The sequence below is a fragment of the Callospermophilus lateralis genome, chromosome 9, assembly GCF_048772815.1.
Source record: "Callospermophilus lateralis isolate mCalLat2 chromosome 9, mCalLat2.hap1, whole genome shotgun sequence".
Lineage (NCBI taxonomy): Eukaryota > Metazoa > Chordata > Mammalia > Rodentia > Sciuridae > Callospermophilus > Callospermophilus lateralis.
The window spans coordinates 86,485,173-86,508,798 of NC_135313.1; the positions used below are offsets into that span (position 1 = coordinate 86,485,173).

A 23,626-nucleotide genomic window follows, 5' to 3' on the forward strand; every position below is an offset into this window, starting at 1 on the left:
CAAAGGCATGCCCCCATTGACCCATCTTCTCCAGCCAAACCCTACCTGTCTATAGTTAGCACCCAGTTAATCCTTACCTGTGGATTAATGTACTGATTACTTATGGCTCTCATAGCCCAGTCATTTCACCTCTGAAATTCCTTGCATTTTCTTATGAGCTTTTTTGGGGCAACTCATATCTAAATTATAACATACAACATACATACATACATACATACATACACACACATATGTATTATTTCCTTTTTTAAAAAAAAAGGTTATTTTATGCTAAGAAAAATATAACGCTAAGAATTGAAGACAGAGTTCTTGTTACTGGACTGAAGTTTTGTCCTCTAGTGGCAATTATTTTTCTACTTATCTCACTATGTGATCCAAATATTTTTCAGTCATTGATGTTCTTGGGCTTACTGATCTGATGTGATGCAGAATTCTATGTCATTAATGTGATGTTTCCATTCTCTTATTTAATCTATACAAATCTTTTATTATGAATGAATTATTTTCATTTAGCAGATGAAAAAAACCCACAAATACCCAGAAGCTAAAATTATGCCTCAAAGTGAAAGTGAAAAATTGATGGAGGCAAATGTTCTCTCTGGGCCACATCTTTCGAGACTTTGTCATATTTGTTACTCTACAGTAAGAGGGTTTGGAACTTCATCCTAGTCACTGGTGACTAATTGCATCACCTGTGGGTGTTGTCCTATTAAGTATTTCCACAAACTCAATTGTCCTTTCCCTTCTAGTATTCATGTACTATTCAGAATTATACTTTATTAAATAAAAGATCCTTCCCCCAAATTAAAAAGTACTGCTTGTAAGTAACACATTGAGAAAAAAGAAATACATTAGCCTACCTTTAAATTCCTAATATAAACCAGCAATATCAGTGTTGGCCTTTCACATTTTTATTCACAATGTCTTTATTTTATTTTATGTAACATTTATTCCTTATAGGATACTTTGAGGTATAGATTGCTTTCTCATTTGATAGATGAAGAAGAATTTGGTTCAGGTTTGCTATTCTTGGAAATACCAGAACTCTTTTGCATCCAAATTTGGTCTCAGATTTTTTGGTTCCCAGGTTGTACTCTTTTTCCTTCAGTGTCCTTTTCGTTTACAAATTAGGAACATTAGCATGTTGGAGAAAGAGGTTTATTATAACTACATGGTTAGTGTATAGTATTCCTTCCTGCCATTCACTTCACATACACCTGGCCATCTCTGCAGAGGTGACCTAATAGCATCCTGGTGAAGTACCCAGGTTAGTGCACCCTCTTGCCCAGGCTTTGGCTGATTTTTCTGAAATATGAGGATAAGCTTTTAGGGCCATTTTGGCAATTTTATGAGATTCTAGGCCACTGTCAACAGAATCTCATTCTTATTGGAAAGGTCAACTCATGTGTATTTTAAAGCACTACTTGAAAAATGAAAGTAAGGACTACTTTGGGTAAGTATAATTGCTTGAGCAAGTATCTTTTTAATACTAACCTACTGTCCGAGTTATCAGGATTATTAGGTTGAGTTAAGCAGAAAGTTAAAATGGGTAAAAGGAAAGATAATTATAATTGGAAATATAGCTGTTTATTTATGTAAAGAATACTGTCTCATGTTGTAGGAAACATCACACAGTCATGTGTTTTGTTTTTACCTACAAATGTATAGACCATTTTAACCCAAGATGTTATGGTCACATTGTTACTACATAAAATGTAATTCTGAATGCTAGGTTAAATCTAACTAAACCTATTTGGGAGTAGATATCCATTCATATTTGAAATGTTATCCACTTATGCCAATAATTATCTTGTCAGTGAGTAGCAAAGATTCATACCCTCTATGTTGTAAGATACTATATTTAGTTGTACCCAGTAATAACAATGCTTGAATATAAACACAATTCTGAAAATTTGTACAGAGAGAATGAAAGAAATGAAAGCAGGTCAGTAATAACAGTGAGATCTAGATTTTGGAAACAGGCCTTGAATTAAAGTAGAAAGTTTTGATAGGGAACATCTGTTGTTTTGCTTATCTCTGAGCAGAATTTTCAATTTTCATTTTCACTCGGGAAGCTTTTTGGTGCAAGAACATCACAGATGTTTTTTTTCAACATCTGTGATTAAGAGAGAGAGAGAGAGAGAAAGAGAAAGAAAGAGAGAAAGAAAGGAAAAGCAGACAACAACCATACACATCCTTGACATTGGATGGATTTATGGATTTACAGTTGCTGGGTGGACAGTCCACACTTCGTGTTTATTCTTTATATTTTAGTTCAGAAATATAAGTATGCTACTTTGTTTTATTCCGTGAGATTTTTTTTTTTTAATTCACACCATGTTATACATTCTATCAGGGATATTTACATTATGTACTCACTCTCCAGAAATCTTTTCATCTTGCAAATCTAGAACTATGATTATTAAACTAAACTCTCCATGTCTTCCTCCCACCAACCTCTAGCAATTGCCATTCTCTAAGTATTCTGGGTACCTCATATGAGTGAAATCATACAACATTTGTCTTTTGTGACTGGCTTATTTCACTTAGCATAAGGTCTCCAAAGTTTCTCCATGTTGTAGCATGTGCCAGATTTCCCTTCCTTTTTAAGGCTGAATAGTATTATGCTGTGTGTGTGCCATGTTTGTTCATCCATCCATGGACATCATGGACAGTTTGGCTGCTTCAAGTTTTGCTACTGGGAATAATTTTGCTTCAACATGGCAATACATCTGCTTACTTAAGACTCTGTCTTCAACTCTTTTGGTGTATATACTCAAAATTAGAATTGCCAATCATTTGTAATTCTCTTTTTGAGGACAGAGAAGCACCATTCTGTTTGCACAGTGGGTGCATTATTTTATATCACCACTATCAGCATGTAAGGCTTCCAATTTCTCCTCAAATTCACCAATTGTTTTCTTAGGTGCATTTTAAATTTTAAAAATCTTAAACACACAAAATCCATACACAAAACACACAAAATCCATACACATTTATAGGGTACCATGTGATATCTTGAAGTATGTGTATATCATGTTTCATTTAAATCATATTATACATATCTATATCCCAAATCATTTGTCATTCCTTTGTAATAAAAATACTTGAAATCATTTTTCTAGTGTTATGAATTATATAATGCATTATTATTGTCACCTATAAAAATACTACTGTGCAATAACACACCAGAAACTTCTTAGTCACATCTAATTATAATTAGTATCCATATATGAGCCTCCTTAACCACTGTTCAATTCTCAACTTCCATGAGATCAATTTTTTTGTTTGTATATTCTACATAGGAGTGACATTAAATTGTACTTGTCTTTTTCATGCATGATTTGTTTTACTTATTGTATTGATCTCTAGTTCCATCCATGTTGCAAATGACAAGATTTATCCTTTTTTTATGGTTGAATAGTATTACATTGTTCATATGTACCAAATTTTCTTTATCCATTTATCAGTTGATGGACACTCAGGCTGTTTCCATTTCTTGGCTATTGTGAATAATGTTGCAATGAACATGGTAATGCAGATGTCTATTCAACATAACATTTCATTTCCTTTGGATATGTAATCAGAAGTGGGATTATTGTCATATTATAGTTCTGTTTTTCATTTGTTCAGGAATTTCTGTACAGTTCTTCATAATACCTAGTCTAATTTGTGCTCCCACCAAAAGTGTGCAAATGTTTCCTGTTATATTTGGTGTTTTGGGTAATGGTCATTCTTACTAAAGTGATCATTGTAGTTTTGATTTACATTTCCCTGATGCAAAACACAGATAGATAGTAAATGGATGTTTCAGTGTTCACTTTGGAGGAATATCTGTTCAAGTCTTTTGCCCATTTTTAAATCAGTTTTTGTTGTTGAATTGTAGTTTGAAGGGTAATTTTGTTGATTACAATCTTCCAAATCAAAAGTTATTTTCTCTGCCTCTTTGCAGGTATTATTCCACCATCTTTTGGCTTCCATTAGTGTATGAGAATCCTCATATTTATCTAAATGCCTTTTTTTTTTTTTTTGGTGATGAGTCTTTGCTCTCTTGCTGCTTATAACAGTTGTCCTTTGTCCTTCTTACATTTTTTTTCTCCTTACATTTTTATTTTTAAAAATGCTTATTTTTATTTCACCCCCTTAAATCTATTGTGCCTCTTTTTAGATTTTTGTCTTTCATGAGTTCAAGGGAAAAAGCCACAAATATTATCTCAATTTTGTTTAACTTCATCTCCCTACTCTGTCTTTGATATACCCTGCTTAGATACGCTACAACATTCATTCTATAATTCAGCTACCTGGGTCTTCTCTTATCTCTGCAATAATTCAAGTTACCTTCTTTCTTATTGTCTGGAAGTTCGCTGATTGAACAGTATCTAAACTACTGATCACTATATCAATGAGTAACTTCTTAATACTATAAGTTATATTTTGACTCTGATTTATATTTTAAAAGAATTTATTGAAAATTTATTATTATTCTGAAACACCTTTTACTTTTTAAAATTCTATTCATATTTCTTAATCCTACATATAAAAATTTATAAATATGAAAATTTTGTAGGTTTAAACTTACTGTTTATTTTTCTACTTACTATTAGTTTTCTGTTTCATTTATTCCTGTGTGTTTTCTTTTTCTTTTTTTCTTTTTATTTATTTTTTTCTTGTTTGAACCTTTTATGATAATGAACTTACTATGGGAATTATGAGGGAGGGCCTGGACTGAGCAGTTTCTTTTTCCATAGAGGAGTGAAATTTGCTATCAATGGAGAAAAAGCTAGGCATTATTAATAAGAAATCAATTTAATTTTATTTCTCTCATAGCTATCTGATCAGTGGATATTTGGTTTTTAAGCTAGTAATCTCTTGTCCAAGTACAGAACTACTCACAAATCCTGCTTTGGTTTTGTACCTAGGGAAAGGACTGTAAAAATAATTTTTTTGAAAAGTTTTAAATTGCTTTTTTAAAATTTAACATTTATATTCATTAATTTGTTTTTAATATATTTTTAAAATTTTGATTTGTAATGTATGACAACAGAATGCATTATAATTCATAGTACACATATAAAGTCCAATTTTTCATATCTCTGGTTGTATACAAAGTAGAGTCACATCCTTCATGCCTTTTTACGTGTACTTAGGGTAATGATGACCATCACATTCCACCATCTTTCCTACCCCTATTCTTCCTCCCTTCCAGTCCCTCCACTTTTCCCCTTTCCTTTGCCCTATCTAGAGCTCATTTAATCCTCCCATCCCTTCCCTCCTCCACAGCATATTATGAATCAGCAACCTTAAATCAGAGAAATCATTCAGCATTTGGTTTTGGTGGGGGTTGGCTAGTTTCACTTGGCATTACGTTCTCCAACTTCATCCATTTACCTGCAAATGCCATGATTTTATTCACTTTTAAAATGCTGAATAATATTCCATTGTGTATGTATACTACATTTTCTTTATCCATTCATCTACTGAAGGGCATCTAAGTTGGTTCCACAGTTTAGCTATTGTGAATTGTGATGCAATAAACATTGATGTGGCTGAGTCCCTGTAATATGCTGTTTATAAGTCCTTTGGGTATAGACTAAGGAGTGGGATAGCTGGATCAAATGGTGGTTCCATTCCTAGTTTTCCAAAGATTCTCCATAATGCTTTTCATATTGGCTGCACCAATTTGCAGTCCCACCAGCAATGTATGAGTGTGCCTTTTTCCCCACATCCTCGCCAACACTTGACTGGAGAGAGATGAAATGTTAGTTTTGATTTTCATTTTTCTAATTGCTAGAGATGTTGAACATTTTTTTTCATATATTTGTTGATTGTACATCTTCTTCTGAGAAGGGTCTGTTCAGTTCCTTGGTCCATTTATTGATTGGGTTATTTTTTTTTTTGGTGTTAAGATTTTTGAGTTCCTTATATATTCTAGAGATTAATGTTCTATCTGATAAGTGTGTGGTAAGAATTTGTTCCCAATTAATGGACCCTCTATTCACCTTACTGTTTCTTTTGCTGAGAAGAAACATTTTAGTTTGACTCCATTCCACTTATTGATTCTTGATATTAATTCTTGATATGAATTCTTGATATGAATTCTTGATATTAATTCTTGTTTTATAGGAGGCTTATTGAGGAAGTTGGGGCCTAATCTGACATGATGGAGATTTGAGCCTAATTTTTCTTCTCATAGATGCAGTGTCTCTGGTTTAATTCCTAGGTCCTTCATCCACTTTGAGTTCAGTTCTGTGCATGGTGAGAGATAGGGGTTTAATTTCATTTTATCGAATATGGATTTCCAATTTTCCCAGCACCATTTGTTGAGGAGGCTATCTTTCCTCCAATGTATGTTTTTGGTGTGCCTTTGTCAAATATAAAATAACTGTAATTATGTGGGCTAGTGCCACAGTCCAGCTGTAGCAAAATAACCGGGAGGTGACGTGCAACTTGTGTACATTGATACAGCAGGAGTGGGACCCGTTTATTGTAGGACAGGATGGGTATATATACATTACACACAGCTTATCTTAATTAACATAAACTAGATACAGCAGTCAACCAATAAGGAATCTCCACACTTAATGGCTCCTGGCGCTACCTTACAAACCACTCCAACCACTCCCCCTGGCAAAATGCCAGGCGCCATCCCAACTTGTTTACAGACCCTAACATTACAACTTGTGTACAGACCCTAACAGGCTAGTCACTGTGTCCTCTATTCTGTTCCATTGGTCTACAAATCTATTTTGGTGCTAACACCATGCTGTTTTTTGTGACTACTGCTCTGTATTATAGTTTAAGGACTGGTATAGTGATATTACCTCCTTCACTCTTCCTGTTAAGGATTGCTTTAGCTATTCTAGATCTCTTATTTTTCCAGATGAATTTCATGACTGCTTTTTCTATTTATATGAAAAATGTCATTGGGACTTTGATTAGAATTGCATTAAATCTGTATAGTGCTTTTGGTAGTAGGATCATTTTGATAAAATAAATTCTGCCTATCCAAGAATAAGGTAGATCTTTCCATCTTCTAAGGTAATCTTTAATTTATTTCTTTTATATTCTGTAGTTTTCATTATACAGGTCTTTCACCTCTTTTGCTAAGTTGATTCCCAAGTATGTTTTTTTCTTCTTAATACTATTGCAAATGGGGTAGTTTTCCTTTCTGAGGATTTGTCACTTATATACAGAAATGCCTTTGATTAATGGGTGTTGATTTTGTATCCTGCTACTTTGCTGAATTCATTTGCTAGTGATAGAAGTTTTCTAGTGGAGCTTTTTTTTTTTTCTAGGTATAAAATCATATAGTTGGCAAATAGTGCTAATTTGAATTCTTCTTTTCCTATGTATATCCCTTTAATTTCTTTCCTCTGTCTAATTGCTCAGGCCAGTATTTTAGGAATTGTGTTAAATAGAAGTGGTGAAAGAGGGCATGTCTTATTCCAGTGTTTGGAGGGAATTCTTTCAATTTTTCTCCATTTACAATGATGTTGGCCTGGGCCTTAGCATAGATAGCTTTTACAATGTTGAAATATGTTCCTGTTATCCCTAGTTTTCCTTGTGTTTTGAACATGAAGGGGTGCTGTATTTTGTCAAATGCTTTTTCTGCATCTATTGAGATGATAATATGGTTCTGATCTTTAAGTCTATTGATGTGATGAATTACATTTATTGATTTCCGTATGTTGAACCAAACTTGCTTCCCTGGAATGAACCCTACTTGATCATGGTGCACTATGTTTTTTGATATGTTTTTGTATTTGATTTGCCAGAATTTTATTGAGAAATTTTGCATCTATGTTCATTAGAGATATTAGTCTAAAGTTTTCTTTTTTTTGATGCGTCTTTGCTTGGCTTTGCACTCAGGCTAATATTAGCCTCATAGAATGAGTTTGGAAGTGTGCCCTCTTTTTCTATTTCCTGAAATAAATTGAAGAGTATTGGTATTAGTTCTTCTTTAAAAGTCTTTTAGAACTTGGCTGTGTATCCATCCAGTCCTAGGCTGTTGTTGGTTGGTAGGCTTCTGATGATATCTTCTATTTTGTCACTTAAAATTGATCTGTTTAACTCGTGTATATCATCCTGATTCAATTTGGGCAAATAATATGACTCTAGAAATTTGTTTATGCCTTTGATATTTTCTATTTTATTGGTGTACAAGTTTTCAAAAGAATTTCTAATTATCTCCTGTATTTCTATAGTGTCTCTAGTGATATTTCCTTCTTCATCACATATGTTAGTAATTTGAGTTTTCTCTCTCCTTTTCTTTTTTATCATGAATAATGGTCTGTCAATTTTATTTATTTTTTCAAAGAATCAACTTTTTGTTTTGTCAATTTTTAAAATTGTTTCAATTTAAATGATTTCAGCCCTGATTTTAATTATTTCCTGTCTTCTACTGCTTTTGGTGTAGTTTTTTTTTTTTCTTTTTCTAGGGCTTTGAGATGCAATGTTCAGTCATTTATTTGCTGCCTGTTTATTTTTTTAAGGAATGAACTTCATGCAATAAACTCTTTTCATATAACTGCCTTCACAGTGTCCCAGAGATTTCCATATCTGTGTCCTCATTCACCTCTAAAAATTATTTAATCTCCTCCTTGATGTCTTCTGCAACTCCTTCTTCAGTCAGTAGCATATTATTTACTCTTCAGGTGTTGAAGTAGCTTTTATTTCTTATATTATCATTGATTTCTAATTTCATTCAATTGTGAACTGATAGAGTGCAGGGCATTATCTTTACTTTTTTATATTTGCTAAGAGTTTTTTGTGGCATGATATATGGTCTATTTTAGAGAAGGAAGTATGTGCTTCTGAAAAGAAAGTATATTTTCTATATATGTCAGTGAAGTCTAAGTTATTGATTTTATTATTGAGTTATATAATTTATTTGTTCAGCTTTTGTTTTGAAGATCTATCCAGTGGTGAAAAAGGTGTGTTAAAGTCACCCAAAATTAAATTGTGTTGTGGTCTATTTGACTCTTGAACTTGAGAAGAGTTTGTTTGATGAACATAGTTGCTTTATTGTTTTGGGCATATATATTTATAATGTGAAGTCTTGTTGGTGTATGGTTCTCTTGAGCAGTATGTAGTGTCTTTCTTTATCCTTTTTGATTAAACTTTAGCATGAAGTCTACTTTATTTGATATGAGGATGGAAACCCTTGCTTACTTCCCCAGTCCATGTAAGCAGTATGATTTCTCCCAAACTTTCACCTTCAGTCAGTGGATGTCTTTTCCTATGAGATGAGTCTCTTGGAGGCAACATATTGTTAAGTCTTTTTTTTTTAAAATCCAATCTGCTAGTCTGTCTTTTGATCAGTGAGCTTAGGCCATTAACATTCAGGGTTATTATTGAGACATGATTTGTATTCCCAGACATTTTTTTTATTTTTGGTATTTAATGCGACTTGGTTTCTCCTCTGATTATTTTTTCCTTTAGTGTAATACCTCCCTCTGCTCATTTTCATCATTGTTTTTTATTTCCTCTTTATGGAATATTTTGCTGATGATGTGATGAATTATATTTATTGATTTCCGTATGTTGAACCAATCTGTAGTTCAGGCTTTCTAGTTGTAAATTCTTTTATCTCTTGTTTATCAAGGAAGGTTTTTATTTCATCATCAAATCTAAAGCTTAGTTTTGCTGGATATAAGATTCTCAGTTGTCATCCATTTTCTTTCAGAGAGTGGTATATGTTGTTCCATGATCTCCTGGCGTTGAGGGTCTGTGTTGAAAAACCTGCTGAGAGCTGAATTGGTCTCCTCCTATATGTGATCTGATACCTCTCTCTTGTGGCTTTTAAGATTCTATCCTTATTCTGTATGCTAGGCATTTTCATTATAATGTGCTTTGGTGTAGATCTGTTGCAATTTTGTTATATTTGATGTACTGTAAGCCTCTTGTATTTGGTTTTCCAATTTGTTCCTCATGCTTGGGAAATTTTCTGATATGATCTCTTTGAAGAGATTGTGCTTTTTTTTTTTTTTTTTAGTTTGAAACTGTGTGCGCCTTTCTCTATCCCAATAGCTTTTAGATTTGGTCTTTTGATGCTGTCTCATAATTCTTGGATATTCTCTTCATGGTTTTTTTTTTACTATCTTCACTGTGTGATCAACTTTATTTTCCAGATTATATGCTTTGTCTTCATTATTTGACATTCTGACATTCTTTCTTCCAAGTGATCTAGTCTGTTGGTTATGCTTTCTTTTGAGGTTCTTTTTTTTTTTTTTTTTTTTTTTTTGGTTTATTGTATCCTTCATTTCAAGGATTTCTGACTGTTTTTTTTTTTTTTTTCCAGTATCTTTGTCTCTTTATATAATCTTTTGCTACTTGTATTTGCTCTCTTATCTCTTTGTTGGAGTGATCAATTTTGGCCTATATTTGCTCATTTAGGTCATTCTTTAATTCAGATATCATTTTAATTATGAACCTTCTGAATTTCTTCTGTGACATTTCATCAACTATGGTGTCCGTGGGTTCTGTTATTGTAGTATCCTGGTTTGTTTGGAAAACTTTCTTCCCTTGTTTTTTCATGTTGTCTATGTGTCTTGCTTTATTGCAGTGTGGATCTGAGATACTAGTTTCTACCCTATATTCTCTTAGTACCCATGCAGATTGTCTGTACCTCACCTTGATGTTGGGATTCCAGACCCTTCTGGTGTCCCTCAATGTATGCTACTGCAACTAAAGGTGATGGCGGCAATAGTTGAGGTAACTTGTGATAGTAGTGGAGGTGCCCTAAGGTGGATACAATTTCTTACAGAGATGGGGTTGAAAGGGTGGGCCTTACACTGTCTTTGGGATACCTTCTCTAAGATGCAGTTGCTTCTAGGCACTGTGTGTTGTCAAAAAGGTAGGGGCTACTGCCTGGGGAAGGCTATGGTGATGTCTGTAATGTCCCGAGATGGAAGTGGGTCAGGCTTGGGCTCCCAGGTGGTGGTGAATTCGGACCTACAGTAGGCATGGGTCTAGGTATATGTCAATGTGGGCGGATCTGGGCCAGGCCCCTGGTGGTCTCTGACCTAAAGATGTAGTCCTATGTTGGCGCCTGCTCTGGCGGGTATCTGCTCATGGTGGGATGAACCCTGGCCTACTGTGAGCCTGGGTCCTATGCAGGTTGGTGTGGGTAGATCTCAATTGCTCTTCTTTTTAACCTGGCCAATTTCCTGCCTGCTACTTACCGATTATTCAAGATATATTTCCCTTCCAATGTCCCAGGGATCATTCTTGGGTAACACCCAATTTTTTGAGTTGAAGGACTGACCTTTTACTTCAAGCAACTAATAATAGATGAATGTCTAGATTTTCAGTACAGATTTTGCTTCCATTTGCTTTCATTTGACATTTAAGCTAAACTGTGAGTATGTGTTGATAGCACCTAGAGATTCTCTTGTCTGATTTAAGAGTTTTGACATGCATTTGAAAGTTAAAATTTATCATTTTTTCAGGTAATTTGTAGCAATGAAGGACTTTTCAGAATATATAATCTATGTTAGTTCAAGAAGTGAAAATCCCAGAAATAGAAAATTGAACTTTCTAAAAACTTGCTCAGAGATATTGGTCTGACTTACTTGAAGAAAGAAGTTAAGAGTCATAATGTATTATTTCAATATTTTGATCAAGGACAGAAAAAATATCATCAAACATATAATTATTTTTATCTTTTTCCTTCTGGACCTTTTGTTGCACTTATCAGGGCATTCTCAAACAATTATACATGGTCAGTATATTATGAAAAAAAAAAAGATCAAATTTTATTTTAGCCATTGAACTGATAATAAGAAACTCCAATCTGATGGGTGTGTGTATATATATATAAAAGGTAAGGATAGTAAATTAGAATTGAGATTGCTTTGGTATGTTTTTACATAAGGTCTCTTCAACATAGACTTGAGGACTTATATTTTATTTTTCTAGCTCAGTTCATATATACATTCTGAATTATATAAGTTATAAATTGTTCATCAATTCATTAAAAATACTTATATTGAAGACAGTGTTGTCTACATTTGGGATGAGAAGCTATCAAGATAAATTAGCAAGCAGCTAAACCTCAAAAATCATATGTATCCAGGCACAGTGGTACACACCTGTAATCCCAGCAGCTCAGGAGACTGAGGCAGGAGTTTTACAAATTCAAAGCAAGCCTCAGCTATGTAGTGAAGCCCTAAAAAATTTAGACTGTGCCTCACAATAAAAAATAAAAACCACTGGGCCTGTGTTTCAGTGGTTAAACACCCCTGGATTCAACCCCAGTAGCCCCCCCACACACACAAAAAAAAAATCATATGTAAAATGATAATATTTAAACTAAAGAGCAATTACATTAGCTAGAAAGTGATCCACCAGATAGTCATGTTGAGTTAGGTAGGTGGTACAAATCTTTCTATATGAGATATACAGGAGAAAATGATCAAGTTTTATGGCTGAAAGGGTGATTTTTGCCTATCAACTGATCAATTTTGCATAAGACTTAGGCAAGTAGAGATGGATTAGGGTACGAAATTCAAATAGTTCCCCTATGGTTTGTAAAGGTCTAGACCAAGTCTAGATCTGAAAACATACCAGTACAATGCTGTGTAGGTAATTGGTGACAAATGGTTTGGGAAAGTAGTTATATTCAGACCACATAGAAAGACAAACTAAGAAATTTAGACATCACTTTTTCAGTGGTTGGAAGACATTGGATACCTTGGAGCAAGTGAAGGTTGTAATCCAGAGCTTTCTAGTCAGGAAAAAAAAAACAACCTAAAAGCAACTAAATCTGTTGCTGAGAAGAGGAAAAGACTAGATATATTTCAAAATTAAAGATAGAAATAGATTTGAGAAAGTATGAAACAGAATTAACAAGTACAAATACATATCAATAGCTTACATTTGGCTATGTTTTACAATATAATAGTAGAACGTATTTTGTAGATGAATGAAATAATCTTGAGCAGTAGAGACAGTCAAAAACTTCTTTGGAGAACATGTATTGTAGAAGAGTAAAAACTTATTATTTATTTATTTTTTGCTTTACCAATACCAAGTAATATAGGACAAAATACAGAAAGAATTAAGTGATTGTATTGGTAAAGTACCCTTTGCTCTAAAATGAACTGCATAAAAACATATCATCCAGTATTCACAATAATGCTATTTACTATGTATAATTTGCTTCCTTTTACATATGCAAAAAGAGGCTGAAAAATATTCATTTGATCAGTGATTAAAAAAAAAAAAATTGGCACCATACCTGGAACACAAACTTAAATCACACTACTCATTATGTTGTTATTCCTTAGCAACCAATATTCCAGAGGTTGATGGAGCAAGATGTTTAAAGATCCCAAGTGAGGCAAATAAGTCTTAGCAAGTTTAAGTTTAAAAGGGTGGTGTATTACTGTGGTAAAAAGAATGAAAGAAAGGAAGGAAGGAAGGAAAGATGGAAGGAAGGAAATAAAAAAGGAAAGGAAGAAAAAAATGAAAGAACAAATACACAAACTAGATGAGGATAACTAATAACAATAATAAATTTGAAGTGTGGGGTTGAAGGAAGTTCAACGTTCAAAATACAACAGTTTACCAATCAATTAATGATAAAAGTGATCTTGTAAAATGACCAGATTGTTGATTTGAGAATTGAAAGCATGAGGAATATTTTATAAGGGCATCATAATTCAAAGTTATTTATAAATAATGAAAGGTTTTTAATTATTTAATTGATTCTTTTTAGTTATACATGGCAGTAGAGTCCATTTTGATATAATTATGCAGTATGGAATATTTCTTAGTCTAATTAGGACCCCAGTCTTGTGGATGCACATGATGGTGAGATTTACTCTGGTATATTCATATACATTCACAGATAGGAAAGTTATGTCAGATTCATTTTTTGAACAGCAAAGCAGACTCAGTTGAGATTTGAGAAGGTAAACATGCAGCAAAATCTTTTCATTCCAATGCTATATCTTACAGCAGGTCTAGAACTGCTGGCTTTCCAGTAATTTTGAAGTAGTCAGCAAATTTTATAAATTTTGAAGTTTCAATTTCACATGAAAAAAAAAATTTAGTTAAGGCTTCTTTTGAAAAGAGAAGAAAGAGAGTTGTAGTAATTCCATTGGAGCCAAGTTCTAAATGTTCTGTGGCTTTGACTAGAATCGCTACCTGGAATCAGGAGTAGTACCTGGGAGACAGGTGACAGTGAAGAATCTGGGCCTTTCTCTAGAAGTACTGAATAAGAATCTTTCTTTTCACAGTCTCCAAGTATCTTGTAAATTTAAGAATCAGTGATTTAAAACTCTCTAGAAGTACAATGAACTTCTTATGCTCGAGAAAACATTAAAACTTTTTAACTAAAATAAAAACCAAAGTAGCCAGTTGCCCCAAATGAGGACTAATTTTTTTTAAAGACTCTCTAATCTTCATCATGTTAACACTTAGTTAAAATGTGTAATTACATTTAAGACTAAATCTCATCATTGTTTTCAAAGATGCCTAATTTAATAATCAAGCAATTGCAGCCCAAATATTTATATGGGCTGTACTGTATTCAAACTTAATTAGATTTCAGTAATTTCTATAGCATCCCACGCTGGAAGAATGTTAACAGGATTTTAGTTTGTTCTCTCGTATCTCATTTGATTCCTGTTAATTATCTGTTTTGAAAGATGTTCAACTCTGGTGATTTTTAGGAAAGTTGAATTCTCTTATTTCATTGCAGTAACAAATTGGCACTTAAAACATAAAATAGCCCATTTGTTGATGGCCAGTGAGTACTTTCTCCTAACTAGAACTATGTGCTACCAACTGGAGAAGCTATTACTCTAATTTAAATTTTGGTCACCTTGGCCCATAAGACTTCTGCCTGAGACTGCTCCAAAGTGTTTACTAGTGAATCATTGACTGTTAGTGTAATTTCAATGCTAATTGTTGCTTCAGGTTTTCAAATGCCTCAGCAGAAAGACATTAATGATTATTCATGCTTTAAGAAGAGTTGATAAGGGAATGAGATTACAATCTTGTACAATTTTAGCTAACAAATTAAGGTGTAAATTAAATTTTCCCTTAGAAAATAACTTATTTGAAGAGCCAAGAGAATGAGAAACTTCATTCACTTTTAATTTTCCTTTTCCTCTTTTACAGATATTCAGAGCATCAGAGGGCTAGCAGTGGATTGGGTATCCCGTAATTTATACTGGATTAGCTCAGAATTTGATGAAACACAAATTAATGTGGCACGGCTAGATGGCTCTTTGAAAACCTCAATTATCCATGGAATCGATAAGCCACAGTGTCTTGCAGCTCACCCAGTGAGGGGGTAAAGTATGATTATTTTTTTTTTTTTAAGTTTTTTCAAAATTCCACACTTTTGTTCTGATTTTATGGAAAAGCCACTGTTTAATTTAAGATTGTTATCACTGTGATTGGTGTGTGTGTGTGTGTGTGTGTGTGTGTGTATCAGGTATAGTGTCAAAAAAGCAAATGTGCATATGGAAATTGTGAGAGATCCCTAGTTAGAGATTTCTAACTGCAAAAATATGTTTTATATATACATATTGTAAGATATCATTAATTATGTTTCTATGGAGTAATAAGTCAGAATAAAAAGAGATGTGAGAAATGTTGTTGATTTCGTTTTGAATGCCAGTTTTTAATAACATATTCACTTGTAAGTAGATCAGATTCTCCAATCTTCTGGTCAGTTATCATATACACTTGAGGGATCCTACATAGGGCTGGAAGAGTTTTGCTTCACTTACAACAGAATGATTGAAATGAATTTATTCCCATCTATAGTGTCTGACTTTTTTATAGCCAAGAGGATTCAATTTTGATGAATTACTTAAAATGAATGAAATTTACTGCAGTCATAATTAAATATTCAGTTTTGAATGCAGGAGGAGAAGGAGAATGAGATAATTCTCCTTCAGTGACAGGCAAAAGCAAGAGTGGTGTTTTTTTCCCAGGCAGCAAGTGGCTTGTTAATTTTATACCTTTAATAAAGAATTAATCCCAAACCAAGACTACATTATGGTATTTTCTTTGTACTTTAATATTTATCAAGTAGGTCAACATCTAATATTTTTAATCCACATCTTTTTTTAATTAAGGAAACTCTACTGGACAGATGGAAATACAATTAACATGGCAAATATGGATGGCAGTAATAGCAAGATTCTCTTTCAGAATCAAAAGGAACCAGTAGGTAAGTATTATGTTTTTAATAATTGATCACTGCAGCTTTCAATGTGACAAACCTATTCATGTATTATATACCTTTGATCTGGAACCTGGAAAAAATATATAGATTAGCAATAAAAATGAGGAACTGATGAATTTCCTTGAATCTATTATCTCTATTTGAAGGGTAGGGAGAAAAATGCCCTCTTATACTCTCTTAATTCTTATGTGGGCTTTCTGGTTTGGTCTAGGAACCTGATTAACAAGAGAAAGTCACATAAGTTTTGTGTGTTTTGTTGTTGTTGGTGGTGGTTGTTTGTATTCTTTTTTTAAAATTTGTTTTAATTAGTTACACATGACAGTTTACATCTACATAGTACATGAGAATCTTCACAAGAGAGTAATGTTGGAATGAATGACCTGTGAATGGTGAATACATATAATTTAGACAAAGAACAATAATAAATTTGTGACAGGGCAACAGGAAAGATGATATCCAGAGTAGGGTAGTAAATTTTAGGGATATTTCTAAGAAATATATGGGGAAGGAATGTAAAAGCCAATGGAAGATAAGGATTTGTGTGTTTGGGTTTACTGTAGCCACAATTAACAGTCTCTGGTGACCAAGGCTATTTTCAAGTCTTGGTACATGAAGGACATCCCTCACTAAAGAATTTTATATGACTTGCTGCATATGAGACAATATGGGCCAAATGACCCTTCTAAAGCTGTAGTTCCTCATGTGATCACCAGCTGAAATCACCAATATACATATTTTTAAAAAAATATTTTACCTTAACCCCTCTAGAAGTAAGGAGGAAATATTTTTTAGCTGGATAGGGAGATGGGCCCTTCTAACATGAGAATTTTTTCATTGTATTAAATACTGAGTTTGCTGAAAATGTACTGTAATTTATAAAGTTATTTTCACTGATAAGGATCTTAAGTGCTACTATAATGTCAATATAATATATTGAGGCTTTCCCTGGCTATCAGTCCTGTGTCAATATTAATAGTTAAAAAATGATCTGGGTTTAAAAACTCAGTAGTTTTCATTCACTTTACAAGATTTTTTTTTCCTTTGGATACTTTCACCAACTATTGCAAATCATCAAGTATGACACAACAGTACTAAAAGAAAGCCCTGACTTTTTCCCATAAAAAACCTTGAAAATCTTAAATACAAAAATTATTACAGAAGAAAATGTTACATATGTGTACATAGATATGTAGATATTATATTGTTTCTTAATTTTAATCACCTTTCATATTTGCATGTATCTTTGAGAGGCAAAAATTATCATGCCTCTGGTTTCTCTTTCAAAGTGCCTTTTAAAAAATCCAATAATAACCTGAGTGTTGATGCTACATTAAATATGCAAATGATGGAATAGATGACAGAACATCATAATTTTGCAGTATATTTTTTTAATCTGAGAAAATAATACACCGTGAAGCTTCTCAGCAATTTTTTCTTAGTTGCAAGAATGTAAAACTATAATGACTTGAAGTATTTTATTTGCAATATTAATGATTCAATAAGGGTTTAGTATCATAAAATTTGGAATAAATAATTCTTTTCATGTAGTCTATAAAGTAAACCTTTGATATAGAATGCTACTGTTAACAGCTATTTTCTTTGGACTGTTTGTTCTAAGATTTGTACACAATTGAAATTCAGGATAGTGTTAGAAAGTAAAGGCAGATTGAAATGCTAATACATCTTTGTAGAAGATGCTAGAACAAAAGAAACAAGAGGCTCCACAAGATTAGGGCCATACAAAAGACTTAATTTGAACTACTGCAATTCAATTGCTACTTGTCTGGGGTTGTTCGGAACATTTAATACTGAAAACTATGATGGAAATAATATGAGCAAATAAATTCTTTATGTTGTAATTTAGTTGCTGTGGCCTAAAACTAAATGTTAGTTTATATGCTTATTTCTATAATGGGGAAAACCTTATCTCCTTTAATACTAAATATCCATTTTCCTACTCAAAATAAATTAAATAAAAACTCTTAACAGCTTATGGTTTTTGCAGTGGGTCTAGTGATGAAAACTGGTCTCTGTTCTTTTCCTGTAGAGACATAAGGAACCTAAATTATTAGAGTTTTCATTGAGGAAATCTAATTCTGTAACCGTGAACAAGTCAATTCTCAGCTTAATGGTGCTTGATTTCCTTATTAATACAATCAAGACAAAATATCTTTTCATGTTTAAAGTTCAAATAAGATTTGAGTAAGGATAAAATTCACAAGAAAAAAAACATCTAGCCCTTTAGGAAGGAAGATTAGGAAGAATAAACAAAATAAATTTCATAGAAATTTAACAGTAAATATATGTAATTATATGAACCTATGAGATGAAAAATTCTAGGCAAATATGAGGATGTAACTCTACAGTGTCTTGCTGCTAACCCTAAGAGGCAAACAGTTTTGAGATATTTGTGTTCTACACTCTGATCTTCCCATCTTAGAACCAAGCAAAAAGACAAGGAGGTTATCAACTTGCTCTGGCTGTGGTTTACAAATAGGCTTTCTTCTAATAACTTCTTATTCTAGCTAGCTAGTCATATTAACCAGGTACTAAGATCAGTGGTCTCCCCACTGCACAATGAAACTTTCATATATATATATATATGTAACAATTTTTTTAATCATCTTATGTTTCCAAAATTAAGATGCTCTGCTGGGTTCTGTCTTGTGTTTGTCTGGTACAGAAGTCCTTACTTTAATTCCATGGAGGAAGAGAGTGATCAGATGAGGTCTCCCTTTACCTGTTCTTCCTTAGCTCCCTACCTCGAGTATCATTTCTATATTGTAGGTTACTAATATCTCCTTTGATAATGTTCACCATCCACAACTAGAATCCAAATTAAATTGTTCAAGGTCTAAGTAGAGAAAACAAAGGGACTTCTGGAACTCAGAAGTTCAAAGGACCTATAGGAATTCAGCTTCTAGAGCTATCATATTCACATAAAACACACCTTATAATGTATTTGAGGTATAGCATCATTGAGGAAAAGTAGTTTGGGTATCAATCACTACTCTGATGTTATTAACTTCACTCTGCAAATTTTCATTTAATTATCTATAAAATGGAGATATTAATATATAAATTTGAGAATTTAATGTAGGTATAAGGTTTATATGCAGTATCTCATATTTCAGCAATTCCATCCTTACTTAAATACTGCAGAGCATTCTTATACGTGTTCTAGAAAGAGTGCAAGGAAGTTCATTAAACCATTGTTTGTCATAATATAAAAAGTTTGGAGAGAGCTGGGCACGGTGGCATCAGCATGTAATTCCAGACTCAGAAGGTTGAGGCAGGAGGATCACAAGTTCAAAGCCAGCCTCAGCAAGAGTAAGGTACTAAGTAACTCAATGAGACATTATTTCTAAATAAAATACAAAATAGGGCTGGGGATGAAGCTCAGTGGTTGAGTGGCCCTGAATTCAACACCTGTTATCCCCCCTGCCAAAAAAAAAATTGGAGTGAGCCTAAATCTTCCTCAAAAGAATAATGAATGAACAGATACAGAATATTCATTGCTAAAATATTATATACATATATATATAGATGTTTGATATATAGCAGAATGAAATTTAACTCCTATCATTCACAATGCACAAAACTAAACTCAAAGACAATCAAGGACCTAGGGATAAGACCAGAGACCCTGCACCAAGTAGAAAAAAATGTAGACACAACTCTCTACAATGTGGGCTTACGAACTGATTTCCTTAGCTAGACTCCTAAAGCACAAGATATAAAGTCAAGAATCAATAAATGGGATAGTATCAAACTAAAAAACTTTTTCAAAGCAAAGGAAATAACAAAGAACATGAAGAAAGGGTCTGCAGAATGGGAGAAAATATTTACCATCTGCACCTTGGATAGAGCATTAATCATCATGATGTTCAAATAAAACAAAAAACAGCAAAAACCAAATAATTGGGCAAAGGAATTGAACAGGAACTTCAGAGAAGAAATACAAATGGTCAACAAATATATGAAAAAATGTTTTTTTGAACACTTCTAACAGTTAGAGAAATGCAAATTAAAATTACACTGAGATACTATCTCACCCCAGTCAGAATGGCAATTATTAAGAATACAAGAAACAATAAATATTGGCAAGGATTTGGGAAAAAGGTTCATTCTTACGTTGCTGGTGGGACCGCAAATTGGTGACAACTCTGTAGAAAGTACTATGGATATTCCTTTGAAAACTTGGAATAGAACCACCATTTGACCCAGGTATCACACTCCTCAGCTTAAGCCCAATGGCTTAAAATCAGCATATTATAGTGACCATGTAATGTTCATAGCACCTTAATTAACAATAGCCAAGCTATTGTACCAAACTATGTGCCTTTCAACCAATGAGTGGATAAAGAAAATGTGGTCTATGTACACAATGGAATATTACTCAGCCATAAAGAAGAATGAAATTATGGCATTTTCCAGTAAATGAATGGAACTGGAGACTATCATGCTAAGTGAAATAAGCCAATCCCCAAAACCAAAGGCTAAATCTTCTATTGATATGTGGATGCTAATGCATGACAAAGGAGTTGGGGAGTTCATTGGATTAGACTAAGAGGACTGAAGGGAAGGGAGGAGGAATGGAAATAGGAGACAGATATAATTAATCAAACACAACTTTCCTATGTTCATATATATATGAACATAGGAAATATATATATTTTATATATACTTTACATACAACCAGTGATACTCCACTTAACAGTCACAAGAATGGGATTCCAATTAGAATAATTATACTCCATGTATATATAATATGTCAAATTATACTCTACTGTCAGGTATATCTAAAAAGAACAAATAAAAAATAAAAAGAGAAAAAAAAGATTCCTATTCAATGTAATAAAATGTTTTTAGTATTTGTTGTGGATAGTGAATGCATAAGAACTTATTATCCTCTCTCTTCCATATTGAATTCCAGCTCCTTGAAACATCACCAAAAAAAAAAAAAAAAAAAAAGAAAAGAAAAGAAAAGAAAAACAAAAACCAAATACTAAAACAAAAAACTTTTGTTTTGACAAACCTGAGCTTTCTGAGCTTTCTGCTTACAGTGGAGGGAGACAGTAGGAACTAAGTCTTAATAGAGTCTCATTGTTCAAACAGTAATTGAGATTTTGAAGTCTGGTGTAAAGCAAGTCTTTCAAATGGAGTTGGAGCATTGGTTAGAATTAAGTAAGGATTCATTTATAATATTTTTGGATTGGTGAATACAGAAAGGAGATTTTTAAGAAAGCTGATTCAGAGACCCGTGAGGTATGAGGTGTCAGTTTTTTGCTATAAAGGTCATGGACCTTACAGGAAGTTCCTGAAATAAGCAATAATATTGTCTGCAATCTTTATCTTCTTGGGCAAGAGTTACTTTAAGTAGGAAAGTTATATCTTTGAAGACAGTAGAATAGTAAAGCCATGTTAATGTATAATTAGCTATGGTTTTGGATTTTATTCTCGTTTATAAAATGAAATCTTTGTTTCATGGATCATTTTGTTGTCATTAACACATTTTAATGCTAAGAGCCACAGCCAAGTAATATGATGCATGGCATTTTTGGTTGAAAGGTGAGGCCAGCAAGCCATTGAGATGATATGATTATGTTAAAATTTGCATTCTTATGGATATTGGACTCCTGCTGTCCACCTCAGCCTGCTAAGGGACTCCTGGAGAGTTCCCATTGGTTGGGGAAGTGCGGTAGTAGGGAATTCCGGAGGAGGAACTTCCTCTTGGGATGGGGAGAACGCGGTGTGGGTTGATCGGCAATCCTCCCAGACGCGTAGGGAGCATTGGCGGCAGTTTCAAAAAATAAAGTTTGTTCCTGCTTGAGTGGCTCGTGATTTTGTGCCCAGCCAGACTGCGGCATTTTAAGATGCATGAAAACATCCTTTGTAAAGAGACTTGTACACCACTGTGTTCTTTACCTCTTCTCTAAAACACTATTCCACAATAGTTAGCATTCCAGCTGAGACACAAAACCAGTCCTGTGTGTTTGTGTGTGTGTGCTATGTTGTAATCATTTAGTTTATGAGTTCCTGGAAACTGGCCAGACATATCTGTAATTCTTAGACCATCTGAAGGATAGACTAGAAACTCTCAGGAAGGTGCTGAAACAATAGACCATGAACCAAATTTCTTCATGGATACCTAAGTTCTTTTCATGAAGCCTTTCAACTCATTGAATTGGGCTCATTCAGAGATTTTGATGTAGTTTATTCTATACCAAAAGGTCTTACAGTGTGTAAAATAGATTAAAATGTTTCATAATAACTTTTTTTTTCATTCCTGAAAACTAAACCCAGGGCTTCATGCATATTAGGCAAGTACCCTACCAGTGAGTGACATCCTGGCATTTTTATTCTTTTTTTTTGAAACAGGGCCTTGCTAAGTTACCCAGACTGACCTTGAACTTGTGATTCTCTTGCCTCAGCCTCCTGAGTTACTGGGATTACATACATGATCCACTGTGCATGGTTATATTTTTTAAGTAATATTTTCACTGTGTGTACCCAAACCATTTTTTTAAAATAGATTTAATAATTTGTATTGTTTACTAACCCAGACAGAATACTGAAATAATTCAGAATGTATCCTCCATTCTTAAAGATTTTTTATAGTTTTTAAGACATTTTTAAAGGAGTGGATAAAAGTATGATTTATTCATATATTTTGGTTCAATAAGTTTGTGAACATATGATATTTAGAAAGAATAATTACAGTAGAAATGTATATTGGTGATCAATAGAACTATTTGAAATTGTGATACAAAGAGTTGTACAAAATATTTTTTTGCTTCTATGTAAATTTAGATTGCTATTTAATGTACAGTCAAGATTAAGTCTCACAAGGACACACTTTCAGAAGAGTCCATGCCATGGCAATCCCAAGATTCTTTCAGAATTATTCCCCTGAGAAGATTCCTAAGATGGAATTTTATAGTACTATAAATGGCATATGAATATGTGAAAAAATAAATACAAATTTGTTTTGTAGTTATGCATGCAAATCATACTCATGAAATACTTATATACATTTATCACCACATCATTTAGTAATTTTAATTTTATTCCTTTAAAGCAATTATTATGATTATTATTTAATGATGAGTTTGTCTGGGTGAGTGAACTCTGGCTTAAACTGCCTGCCTACTACATTCTTTAAATGATTTCTATGAAGAAAATTAGGTAATTAGAAAAGTAGGAACCATTGCTCAGCTGAGTTTCTTCTCATGGATAGTGTTGTATTTTTACTATTATTATTTTTCACTAGAATGTGATAAGAAAGCAGTATTCTGTTTAGTGAGATTGGGGTAGTAGTAGCTTATAACATTTTTGCTGGTAACTTTTTAATGTGACCTGTATTCTCACCATGAAGCCACACATCTGTGTTTGCATGCACTTACTGTGAGATCTCTG

The 23,626-nt window shown here is 33.2% G+C and overlaps 1 protein-coding gene across 1 annotated transcript in view; it reads left to right on the forward strand.

Annotated features, from left to right (window-relative positions):
- Lrp1b (LDL receptor related protein 1B) overlaps window positions 1-23,626 on the forward strand; it is a 1,566,902-nt gene that overhangs the window by 957,251 nt on the left and 586,025 nt on the right. The window contains exons 30-31 of the mRNA XM_077110319.1: window positions 15,130-15,304; window positions 16,098-16,192. Coding sequence (XP_076966434.1) covers window positions 15,130-15,304; window positions 16,098-16,192 — 270 coding nt within the window. The remainder of the gene's footprint in view (window positions 1-15,129; window positions 15,305-16,097; window positions 16,193-23,626) is intronic.